The sequence below is a fragment of the Mobula birostris genome, chromosome 8, assembly GCF_030028105.1.
Source record: "Mobula birostris isolate sMobBir1 chromosome 8, sMobBir1.hap1, whole genome shotgun sequence".
Taxonomy (NCBI): Eukaryota; Metazoa; Chordata; class Chondrichthyes; order Myliobatiformes; family Myliobatidae; genus Mobula; species Mobula birostris.
Genome location: NC_092377.1, coordinates 160,035,551 through 160,048,900, shown reverse-complemented (window position 1 = coordinate 160,048,900; position 13,350 = coordinate 160,035,551). Strand labels below are relative to the sequence as shown.

The 13,350-nt window shown below is 43.3% G+C and overlaps 1 protein-coding gene across 1 annotated transcript in view; it reads left to right on the top strand.

Moving 5' to 3' along the window:
* LOC140201872 (electrogenic sodium bicarbonate cotransporter 4-like) overlaps nt 1-13,350 on the top strand; it is a 133,655-nt gene that overhangs the window by 96,462 nt on the left and 23,843 nt on the right. Inside the window, exons 19-21 of the mRNA XM_072266624.1 lie at nt 831-903; nt 7,547-7,615; nt 10,182-10,355. Coding sequence (XP_072122725.1) covers nt 831-903; nt 7,547-7,615; nt 10,182-10,355 — 316 coding nt within the window. The remainder of the gene's footprint in view (nt 1-830; nt 904-7,546; nt 7,616-10,181; nt 10,356-13,350) is intronic.

Sequence of the window (13,350 nt, the reverse complement as noted above, 5' to 3'; positions counted from 1 at the left end):
CATGGTGGTTGCCTGGCAAATATGTTCCTTGTCATCTATCAGCCCTTGTCTGGGCTGCATGCAGACGCAGAGAACTTCTTTATCTGAGAAGCTGCAAACAGAATGAAATATTATACAACCACCAGCAAACATACACTCTCTGACCTCATGATGAGAGAGCTGAAGGTGCTGCAACCATGGCCCAGGATGGCTGGGATAAGTGTCTTTCAAGAACTACAGCCATCTTACTTTGTGAGAACTCTAATCATAACCAGTTGGGGGGGGGGGGGTTCAGCTTCAGTTTATTGGTGATGTAGTTGTCATACTTACTCAGGCATTGCCTTGACATTATGGGAAATCACCATAAGACCATAAGATACAGGAGCAGAATTGGGCCATTTGGCCCATCGAGTCTGCTCTGCTATTTCATCATGGCTGATCCATTTTCCCTCTCAGCCCCATTCTCCAGTCTTCTCCCCATATCCCTTTATGCCCTAATGAATCAAGAATCTGTCAACCTCTGCCTTAAATATACCCAATGACTTGGCCTCCACAGCCGCCAGTGGCAATGAATTCCATAGCTAAACAACTCTCCAGCCAAATAAATTCCTCCTCATCTCCTTTCTAAAAGGTCCCCCCACTATTCTTGCCTCATGCCTGGGAATTTGGTGTCTTGCATTGTGTTTGGACCAAAGCAGTGGATATTACAGATTAGTGTAAGTAGGTGGTCACAGACTGACTGGGCTGCAAGGCTTATTCCCATGCGGAATCACTCTGTGACTCTCAAGTAGCTTTATTGGAGATCTTTCACGTATTTTCCCGTTCCTCACCTGTTCATTTTCCTTTTGCAGGGAGCAAAGGCTGACTGGTCTTGTTGTGTTCATTCTCACGGGCGTCTCTGTCTTCCTGGCTCCAATTCTGAAGGTGAGAATTCAGGCTGATTCAGTTCTTTCAGGGAACCTCATACTCTTTCTCCTTTTAACAACATAGCAGTTGACCCTTTATTTTTTAAGTGGAGCTATGACTAAACCAGCAAGCAATGGCAGCCAAATATATTCAGTGCTCACTTCATTAGGTACTCCTGATCATTAGTGCAAATATCTAATCAGTCAATTATGTGGCAGCTACTCTTTGCATAAAAGCATGCAGACATGGTCAAGGGGTTCAGTTGTTGTTCAGACCAAACATCAGAATGGGGAAGAAATGTGATCTAAGTGATGTTGACCATGGAATGATTGTTGGTGCCAGATGGGGTGGTTTGAGTATCTCAGAAACCGCTGATCTCCTGGGATTATCACACACAACAGTCTCTGTAGTTTACGGTGCAAGAAACAAACAAAAAATATCCAGTGAGTGGCAGTTCTTAATCAGAGAGGTCAGAGGAAAACAGCCAAAATGGTTCAAGGAGAGAGTAACTCAAATAACCACACGTTACAACAGTGGTGTGCAGAAGAGCATTTCTGAATGCACATCACCTTGAAGTGGATGGGCTACCGCAGTAGAAGACCACACTGGGTTCCACTCCTGTTGTTAAGGCGCGACCTCGTAAGACTGGACCCAGGTGTGGAGAAGTGGCAGACACTCCATGAAGAGACGGAAAGAAGAGGTTAAACATAGGAATACTAACAGAGCATTAGAGGTACAAACAAGCAACAATGTGAGACAAATTCTTCTCCACAAGGACTCTGACCCAGTGTGAAACAGGAGTCCCCTTTAAATAATCATAGCCTGTGGGAAACCCATGCCAGTCACAATTAACGAGACAAGATTGGGGACAAGATGCGAGGGGAGGAGAAGATGGTGGCACGATGCAGCACGCGCGGCCGCTCTGAATTGATATCATATTTGTGAACTAGGATGCCGTGCACAATCCTAATTTGATGGAGAAGCACGGAGGAGCATCTGAAGAAACTTCTGAAATGCCTGCTTCGCTGCCGCTACTACTGTGCGATCGAGAATCTCTGGAGGAGAAGGCCCCAAATCCTCAGCTTTGCCTATTGCCTGTTGCTGGGGCCGAGGTCGAAGCGCTTGGCAGAGATGGTGCTCGGTGCTTGGTGTCAGAGAGCTGGTCAGAGGCTTAAAGTTTTCGGACGGAATCAGACTGTGGTCGGGTGCTTCCAGGATGCTGCATCGGCAAGTTTGCGGCGCTGGAAGCTTCCTTCAACAGTCTGCGTGAGATGATGGGACTTTCGAGAGACTTTGAGACAATTTACTGTGCCCATGGTCTGTTCTTCCATCAAATTATGGTATTGCTTTGCACTTTTGTAACTATATGTTATAATTATGTGGTTTTTGTCAGTTTTTTTAGTCTTGGTTTGTCTTGTGTTTCTGTAATATCATTCTGGAGGAACAAATTGTATCACTTCTTAATGCATGCATTACTAAATGACAATAAAAGAGGACTGCGTGTCCTCATAATCTAATCTAAAAAAAATATTAAACAGAGAGCACCTGGGCTTAAAGGCTCTAACAATTAGTAAATACAGGTGGTTTGGAAACTCAGAAGTCCAATGCTATACGGCAAGTCACAGAGGCCCACAGGGCTCATGACGGCTGTACCTAACAAAGTGACCAATGAGTGTAGAGTCATCTGCTTCTGTTTCCTGACTGGATTTACTTGTAAATTTATTAACCAATTCTGGGGTTGAACCTTTTGACTGGGATAACCTTCCTTGTATGAAATAAAGTCAGTAATAAATTTGCTGTTAGCTAACCTAATTAATAAGACAATAGCTACATCCCAATAACTTGGATTCTATTGCATTCCTTAGTGTTTATTTTGCTGCGAATGCAAATGGTAATATATACTGTGCGTACTTTGATAATAAACTTAACTGTAACTTTGATTCCATCTTTGCACACTGACATTCAATACCGATTAAATGGATCAGGCAGGCATGATGCTCAGGGTGGACCTTTTGATTAGAATAGCCTTCCTTGAGCAAAATAGAGTCAGCAATTCATTTGCTTTTGGTTAACTTTTGTCTCTCCAGAAAGACCAAAACTGCAAACTTGATCCCATCTTTGCACACTGATGCTCAAATCTAATTAATTAGGTCAGGTAAGCATGCCAAGATCAATGATTGATCTTGGTTAAAATGGTTCATTTTAATATCAGAGAATGTATACAGTATGCAACCTGAAATTCTTACTCTTCGCAGACATCCATGAAACAAGAAACCCCCAAAAGATGAATGATAGAAACATCAGAACCCCAAAACCTCCCTCTTCCATTGCAAGCACAAGCTGCAGCAGAAGCATAAACTCTTCCCATACTTGCAAAAGGAGAGACACCGACCCCCACCCCCACACTCCCACCATGCAAGCAATAGCAGAAGCCCCCCAAAGAGACACTGATCTGGAATCCATCAAAAACTACTCCATAACCCCACACTTCAGTATCTCATACAGGCTCTCTCCATCGAGGGAGAGAGAAGTTGCTTGCCTGCCACACCGAGAGTGGAGACCAGCAGCTCGCTGTTCCAATGGTACAATCTTCCGCATCGCTTCTCCAAGCCCCCCAGTTCAGGGACCGACAGGCTCTCACTCTCTATCAAGTTAGAGAGAGAGAGGGAGGGATCGGTCAATGACAGAGACCTTCTTCCGCCAGCAGCACAGACCACCTGCTCGCTCAGTGTTTCAGTCTCCCATGATGCTTCAGTCAACGAAATCGGTGGAGAACCAGGTCGTCTACGGGGTTGCTCCCCGAAGGCACATGTCTTCCAGGCCGCTCCTGGAGATAGCGAAGCACCAGGTCACACATTGCAGAGAACCGTACTTTGAACTGTACATCATGGGTTCCGACAGAACCCCACATCTCAAATCAACCAACATCATCATCATCATCAGGTACCATGCCCAGTTTGAGCTTTGACTTCCATGGCCCACACACTCCTGTTTCGGGTCAAGTGGATCAATTCATTGGTATTCATTTCCAATTCTCTGGCTGCTGTCTCCATCATCATTTGTCTTTGCCTTCCTCTTGCTTTCTTCCCTTCAATCTTTCCCATAATTACCATGCACTCTAACTCCTCTTTCCTAATCACATGTGCAATGAAGTCACATTGCCTTTTCATGATCTCATACATTATCGTGCTTGCTCTGTTCATGACATCCTCGTTAGATATTCGTTTCATCCATGATATTCTTTGCAACCCACTTCTCTGCTGCTTCAATTCATTTCCTCATTTTACTATATATTGTGCAACATCCTGAGCCATATAACATAACCGGATAAACGTAACATTTCAGTACTCTGAGGCGGGTTGTCATACCTAGTTCAGTATTGGTCAATATACTCTTCATTCTCGTAAAGGTGTCTTTTGCCATCCCTATTCTTCTTTTGATGTCCATGTCGCACCTGCCATCTATTGTCACCCAGCTTCCTAAGTAGCAAAAGTTCTTTACTTGTTTTATGTCTTCCCCATTTATTTTCAGCCTGCAGATAGGATTCTCCTTCTTTTTGGATATCACCATACATTCTGTCTTTTTGCAATTGATAGATAGACCCATATTTGCACTTTTTTCAACAACTATGTCAATTAAGTTTTGTAGTTCTTCCTCCGTACTTGCAATTAACACAGTGTCATTTGCCTATCTGAAATTATTGATGTTTTCACTGCCAATTTTGATTCCCAAGATGTCTCTTATTTTTTGTAATATTGTTTCACTGTATACATTAAACAAATCAGGGGAGAAAACACACCCTTGTCTAACGCCTCTCTTGATTTTCATAAACTGACTCACTTCTCCATCTATTCTTACAGCGGCAGTTTGTTCCCAGTACAGATTTCTGATTAGGCGGAGGTCTTTCGAATCTAGATCTTGAGTTTCCTGTAATATTTCAAACAACTTATTGTGCTTCACTTTATCAAATGCTTCTGTGTACTGTAGTGATAAAGCAAACAAACAGTTCTTTTTGCACTTGAATAGCTCGTTCTGATAGTATCCTCAACATCAATATCACATTTCTTGTACCTTTGTCTTTCACAAAACCACATTGTTTTTACCTCTTTCAGCCTGCGTCTTACTTTGAGCTCTTGTCATCAAAATTCTTAGAAGTATCTTAGTGATATGACTCATTAAACTTATGGTCCTATGTAATTCACATTGTATTGCTCCAGGTTTCTTAGGAAGAGTGATAAATACTGATTTTTTTCATCTCTTCTGGTATTATTCCAGTCTCATAAACGTCATTGATTAAATCAATAAGTTTTTCAATTCCATAATCTTCAAGGGCGATAATTTGTTCTGTTACTAACTCATCAGGACCTGCTGCCTTTCCTTTCTTCATCTTATTTATTGCATTAGGAACTTCAGATTTTAAAGTATTTGGACCTTCAATGTTCTTCTTAATTTCTGGTTTTTTGCCTCGATCATCTTCAAAAAATTCCTGAACATACTCAGTCCATCTGTTCATAACCTCGTCTTTTTCCATGATAATGGCATCGTCCTTTGCTTTCAAACATCCACCTGAAGAACAGAGGAGCTTTTTACCAGTGATATTCTTGATTTGTTGATATAACCTTTTTGAATCAGTAATAGGGATTCTTTCTATTTGCTCACATTCCTGGTTTAACCATTCTTCTTTGGCTTTTTAACATAAGCTTTTAACTTTTTTTATCTAAGGACTTATATTCTTTAGAATTTGCTTTCTTCTGTCTCCTTTCTCCCATTAGATTTTTGATTTCATCTGTCATCCATTTATTCTTTGTGCTTTTTCTTTTTTAGGAACCACTGACTTTGCTGATTCTACCAAGGCATCCTTCAGAGAGTTAAACTTCATTTCTACATGATTGCTATCATCTTCAACAGATTCAATTTCTAGACTTTGAAATCTATTCCCTACTTCAATTGTAAATTTTTGTCTTAAGTTTTCTTCTTTAATTAATTGCGAGTAGTCAAGAGATTGTTCAAGTTGTTGCTTCCTTAGTTTATTTAAGTTTTACTTTTACATGACATACTACTGGGTTATGGTCACTATTACAGTCTGCACCTGGATATGTTTTGCATTGAGTCACTGAGTTTCTAAATCTTTGGTTTATAGTAATAAAGTCAATTTGATTTCTGGTGTTATCACCTGGACTTTTCCAGGTCCACAAGCATCTTGGATAGTTTTTAAAGTAGGTATTCATAATGACCTGATTATTCATCTTGCACCATTCTACCCATTTCTCACCTCTTTCATTTCTTTCCCCTAGTCCAAATTTTCCTATGGTATTTCCACCAGCACCTTGTCCTACTTTAGCATTTAGATCTCTCATGACAATAACAATATCTTGAGATTTGCATCCATTCTTTGCTTGTTCAAGCTCTTCATAGAATTTATCTATATCCTCATTTGTTCCATCTGTTGTTGGTGCATGCATATACCTGTATGATTGCTAAATCAAATGGCTGTCCTCTGAATCTAACAAGGAGCATTCTTTCTGATATTGCCCAATGTCCTAAAACACTTTTGCCATGTTTTCATCCATAAGAATTCCTACTCCATTAGTATGGGATGTTCCACAAGAATAAACTAGTGTTTTATTTCTATTCTGACATGTTCCAGCACCTATCCAATGAACTTTGCTAAATCCCATGATGTTAATCTTTAGTCTTTCCATTTCATTTATCACATTGTCCAATCTTCCTGCTTGATACAGGGTTCTTACACTCCAAGTGGCAAAAAAAATTTCTTTTGTGTTACTTGAATTTTATGAGCAGTAGCTTGATGATGGTCGGGGATCCCCTGCTGCCCAGAATCAACCTTACTGAACGAAGCACCTTCAGAATTGTCTTGAAGATCCCCTTGACTCTGTTGTTGTGTGGTACACTTTGTGAGTTTGACCATGGTTTTCTTAGCAAATAGATTCTAGAAAACCTAGTATCTGACAACGATGGTTGCCTACCATTGGGCGAACTGAAGGAATCGCCATTTCTCTTCCCAAATGTTCATCTGCCTGTACTATAGCCATTGTCATTTGAGGTCCTAGCTCATCCGCCTTCTCCGTCATAAGTTCAGTTACTGAACCTGCCGGATCTGCTGTTGGCCTTCGTTCGTATCCTGAGCAGGAACCCTTGCAGGTGCTACCGTTCCGGGTCAGAGCGGCCCTGGGAGCAATGAATGACTAAGGGGTAACTCCACTTTCCCCAAAGCTCTGAAAGTCCCCAATCAGAGCCTCATCACCAGTTGCAGTTTAGAGTCATACCCAGGACTTTCTCAGATCAATAAGGAACCAATAAAAGTGATGATGAAGATGATGAGCCTATAGCCAGGAAGAGTGCAAGTTTCAATAGAATAACAATGACTTCCTCATGATTCCTATGGTCCAGTCTCCTCTCCTATCAGATTCCTTCCTCTCCAGCCCTTGACCTATCACCTTCCAGCTATCCTCCTTCCCCTCCCCCACCGCTTTATTCTGGTGGCTTCTCCCTTCCTTCTCAGTCCTGAAGAAGCGTCTCTGCCTGAAACGTAAACTGTTTATTCATTTCCATAGATGCTGCCTGCAGAGTTCCTCCAGCATTTTGTGTGTTACCTTCATCTCTCAGTCAAATGTTAATTGTTTCCTTTGTTTATCCTCAGTACATTCCAATGGCAGTTCTATACGGAGTCTTCCTTTATATGGGTGTGGCCTCTTTAAATGGTATTCAGGTATGTTTATCCTTAGATTGTGAAGACTCTTGTAGCTCTCTCTTTCTCACTCTACCATGTTTTATGTACTCCACCAATTCTCCTCTATTTTCCCTCCTACCTCATCTCTCTTTCCATAAGATTTCCGGGGAACTCTCTGCTGTACATCGCCAGTTTTCTGCGGCATTGCGAGAGCGTTTGGCAATCACGAGCTCTCTTCCTCCAGGATAATAATACATAAGTTGTTTGCTTGTAATTGGTTCTCTATGTCCACTGCACCTAACAGGAATAAAATTGCAAAGAGTAAACTGTTAAAAAAGGATGTTAGAGGTAGACTTTTTAGCACAGACAGTGGTGGGTGTGTAGAACACACTGGCTGGGTGGTGGTAAAGGTAGCTACATTAGGGGATTTTAGGAGACTTTTAGATAGGCACATAGATGAAAGAAAAACAGAGAGGAAAGGGTTAGATTGATCTTTGAGTAGGGTAAGAGGTTGGCTCAATATTGTGCGCCAAAAAGCCTATACTGTGCAGTAGTGATTTCCCCCTCTGTCCCTCTCTGAGTCTGTGTCTGTCTGTCTGTCTCTCTCTCTCTCTCTCTCTCTCTCGTCTATCTCTCTTCTATCTCTCTCTTCCTTGTTCAATATCTGACCTTGTTGTTTCACCTCCCGCATCTGCAGTCAGTCATTCCCTCCCCGATGTCCACCTAGTAGCAAAAATCAGTCACAGCCGAGAGGGACATCCCACTTCTCCAGTTGGATCTGCTCCAACATTATGTATGGAGACACAGAAGACTGCAGGAGTTGGAACCTGCAGCCCGTGACAAACTGCTGGAAGAACTCAGTAGGGCCAGCAGCATCTGCGGAGACAGAGGGCCAGCTGACATCGCAGGCCGGGGTCCTGCATCAGGACTGAGAGTGTAATGGGAAGACAGCTGGTATATGGAAGTGAGAGGGAGGGGTGAAGCAGAGGTGGGTGATAAGTGGAAGCAGGTGAGGCAGGGACTGATGGGCAGATGGAGCCAGGAGGGGGATGTGGGTCGTTTTAGAACATGGAAAAGCACAGTAGGGTAATGTCCGCTAAACCTTTTATCCTCCTCCAAGATCAATCCTACAGAGCCCATAAGCTTCCATATTGCTTTCATCCATGTACCTTCTAGGAATTTCTTAAATGTCCTTAATGTATCCATCTCTAATCCCCTCCATCCTCTGACAGTGGGTTCCAGGGTCTCACCATTCACTATCTGTGTAATGAGCCTACCACTGATATCCCCCACCCCTCCCCCCATACTTTCCTCCAATCTCTTTAAAATTATACCCTCTCACATTAGTCACTGCTGACCTGGGAAAAAAACCACTGAGAGTTCAGTCTGTCTAAGCCTCAAATAATTTTATACACTTCTTTCAAATCACCTCTCATCGTCCTTCACTCCAAAGAGAAAAGCCCAAGTTCATTCAGCCTTTCCCCATAAGACATGTTCTTTCATCCAGACAGCCTCCGAGTAAATTCTCCTCAGCACCCCTTCTAAAGGTTCCATATCCTTCCTTTAAGGAGGTAAGCAGAATCGACCACAATATTCCAAGCGTGGCCTAACCAGGGCTTTACAGAGCTGCAACATTACTTCATGGCTCTTGAAATCAATCCCTTGACTAATGAAGGTCAACACACTGTATGGCTTCTTCGCCACCTTATCAACTTGTATGGCAGCTTTGAGGAATCTATGGATGTAGACCCCAAGGTCCCTCTGTCCTTCCACTCGGCTAAGAATCCTTCCATTGACTTTATACTCTGCTTTTAAGCTTGATCTACCAAAGTGAATCACACTTCACACATTTCCAGATAGTATTCCATCTGCCAATTCTCATCCTGTCTATATCCCATTGTAACCTACGGCAACCTACTGAGACAGAAGCTGGTGAATGATTGGAGAAAATATTTTTAAAAATGTTAAACAGATGAATCCAGGGTGGGGCAAGGATGGGGTAGGTAGAAACAGAGCCCTCTGGGTGATAAGTTGAAGCAGGTAAGGGGGTGGGGGAACAATGAGCAGATGGAACCTGATGAAGAAGAGGGATGAGAATAGTGAACCAAGGGAGAAGATGTCCAGGCAACACACACAAAATGCTTGAGGAACTCAGCAGGTCAGGCAGCATCAATGGAAATGAATAGACAGTCGCCATTTCTGGCCGAGACCCTCCATCCCTGCCCAAAGCATCCACTCTTTATTCCTCTCCACAGGTGCTGCCTGCCCTACTAAGTTGTGTGTGTTAGTCTGGATTTCCAGCATGCTCAGAATCTCCTGTGTTTATGAGATGCCCAGGCAGACAGGCACATTGGTAATGGGCAGATGTTTGAAGGTGATATATCCAGGCAATGGGGAAGGAAGGGATGGACGAGGTGAACAAAGGGAGAGGGACCCTGGGTTGAAGTGTGAGCAAGGTGCCTGAAATTGGAAAATTGACTGCATATGGAGCGGCACATTGAGTGGAGACTGCAGCACTGAAACAAAATATTTCCTGCATGTCCAACTGGAATCAAGTTCTCCCTGGTGGGCTCCTTAACGCTGCTCTTTTTGTCCCCCCACACAGTTCTGGGATCGATGCAAACTGTTCCTCATGCCGTCCAAGCATCAGCCTGACTACATCTACCTTCGGCACGTCCCCCTTCGACGGGTCCACTTATTCACCATGGTACAGATCATCTGCCTGGCCATCCTCTGGGTCCTAAAGTCGACTGTGGCGGCCATCATCTTCCCCATTATGGTAAGGCGTGTCAGCATCTTGCAACTGCGCATGAGAGCAATTGGCTGTAAACCACAACAACAACCTACATTCATCAAGCACCAGTGCTGTGGAAAAAACACAAATCACAAGTCTGCTCAGACAAGTCAGGGGGAAAATGCGGAGTGACAGGAGTAGGTTGCAAGCATCTCCAACAGCAGGAGAGCATGGAGAGGTTTAGGGACTGAACTCTAGACCTCAGGGCTTGGACAGCTGGAAGACTACCCACCAGTGGATGAGTGAGAATTCCCTGGAATGCATGTGAGGCCAGTTTTTCAGGAGCGTACAGAACCAGAGACGAGGGGGTATGGGCTATTGAGTTGTACAAACATCAGTGCATAATGAACTTCTTGTCCAGCCACACTAATCTGTATCCTCCTCTGCCTTACCCTCTTAACTGCCTGTCCAAATATTTCTTAAATGTAGTGATTGTCTTTGATTCTATTACCTCGTCTGCTGGAGATCCAGAGTGGCACAGTAGTGTACTGACTAGTGCAGTGCTTTACAGCACCAGCGACCGGGGCTCAATTCCTACCACTGTCTGTAAAGTGTTTGTATGTTCTCCCTGTAAAGAGTTTGTATGTTCTCATTGTCTGGGCTTCTTCCGGGGTCTCTGGATTCCTCCCATGTTCCAAAGATGTACGGGTAAGTTAATTGATCACATGGGTGCAATCGGGCAGCATGGGCTCGTTAGGCCGAAATTGTTCAATGGTTCAATATCAGAGAAAGTATACAGTATACAACCTGAAATTCGTACTCTTCACAGACATCCACAAAACAGAAAGGGGCTATTCAAATGTTGTATCTCTAAATAAAATCTTACATAAAAAACTTTTCCCTCAAGTCTCTTTTACAACTCTTTCTCCTCACTTTAAACCTAAGTCCTCTTATTTGCAATATACCCACCATGAGGAAAAATTCTGTTTTTCTGCTCTGTCTAACCCTTTTTAAAATTATGCCTTTATCACGTCACCCCTCAGCCTCTTTCACTCCAGGGAAATCAAGACTAATCTATTCATTTCTCCAGGTAAGTGAGGTCCTCCAATCCAGGCAACATGCTGGAGAATCTCCTCTGCACTTTCTCCAGCACAACCACATCTTTCCCATAGAGCACCGTCGAGTGCACACGACACAAAACTCAGCAGGGCATCAGCATTTATGGAGAGGAATAAACAGTCAATATTTCAGGCCAAGACCCTTCCTCATGACATTTCTGTGTGTTACTCTGGATTTTGAGTTCCTGTAGAATCTGTTATATTAATTAGAACGGCAGACAATACTCAAGTGTAATCTAACCAGTAGAGTGTAGAGTGCAACTTAACATCCCAGCTTCTTGTTGCTGTTTGCCTGATTTGTTTTTTTTTTTTGCATGGGATGGGGGGTGTTGATGTTTTTCTTTCAACAGGGTCCATGGCTTTCTTTGTTTCCTGCCTGTCTATGGGAAAATGAATCTCATGATTGCATACCGTATACATACTTTGATAATAATTGTACCTGTACTTTGAATCCTATATTCTGTGCCCCATCCTGGGAGGGCAAGCATGCCCATATGCCTTCTTCACCATCATAACTACCTGTGCTGCCACTTGTGTGGAATTGACAGTCTATAGTGGAACTGGAAGTTCCCAAGGTCCCTCTGCTCACCAATGTTTCCTAGCACCTGACAATTTATTGTATGTGCCCTATGGGTATTTAACTTCCCAAGATGCATCACTTCACACCTGTGTTACTTTAGCCATGAGCATTATACCAATGCAGAGGTTTGAACAAAAAAAAATAGACATTTTGACTGAAGCCATACTCTACTGTGCAAAAGTCTTGGGCACACATATATAAGTATGGTGCCTAAGAATTTTGCACAGTACTGTATTTGTCAACATGGAGCAGAGAGCAAATTTGTAAATCTGGCAGGGGCAAAGGGTGTTGGGAACGGCAAGGGTGGAGTGCAGTGGGAGGTGTGTGGGACAGGTGGTAGAGAAGGAATGCCAGGGGTAGCGGGGGCATGGGGGCAGATACATCCAGCCCTCAGACACCAGGCAAGATCATTTGATTTCAAACAATTGGTTTATTGATCACTACAGAATGTCTCTGCTTCTCCCCTCCCTTCCCCTTTTCCCCTCTCCCTGCCCCCTTCCCACTCACAGTCCACAACAATGACCCTTATCAGGATCAGATTTATCATCACTCACACATGTCATGAAATTTTTTTTATGGTAGCAGAGCAGTGCAATACATAAAATTACTGTGCAAAAGTCTTAGACACCCTAGATATATATATGTGTAAATCAGAAGTCCAAATCACAGTTACGATAAGACAGGCCTACTTACCTTGTACAGGGGTGTGTACCTGGAGATTCCTTCATAGAACCCAGGTCCCATCTGCTCCCAATGCACCAGCAATTAACAGTAATGCCCAGTTATATCAAAGTAAAACGTCACCGGTCATGAGAGAGATCCAACTGCAGTTGTAGGATGTCAGGGCCAGAATTTATGGTCCATCAGTATGTAGACCTTGAGAAAGAGATTGTGACCCGCCTTCTTGAGCTGCTACTGTCTCTGTGGTGAAGATGCTCCGTAAGTGCTGTTGTGGAGAGTTCCCGGAGTTAGAGACAGTGACCAGAAAGGCGCAGTAACGTTGTTCCGAGTAACTTTAAGGTGATTGGAGGAAAGTAAAAGGGGATGACAGAGCACACAAAATATGCTGGAGGAACCAGAATCAGGCAGCATCCATGGAGGTCGGAAACATCGACTGTACTGTTTCCCATAGATGCTGCCTGGCCTGCTGAGTTCCTCCAGCATTTTGTGTGTCTGGCTTGGATTTCCAACATCTGCAGATTTTCTCTTGCGGGGGATTTTCTGACACACAGAGTGGTGGGTGCATAGAACGCACTACCAGGATGGTGGTAAAGGCAGATACATTAGAAAGGTTACCTTCTGGGAGTTGTTGGAATCTGGGACACATTAACTGTTAGGATCA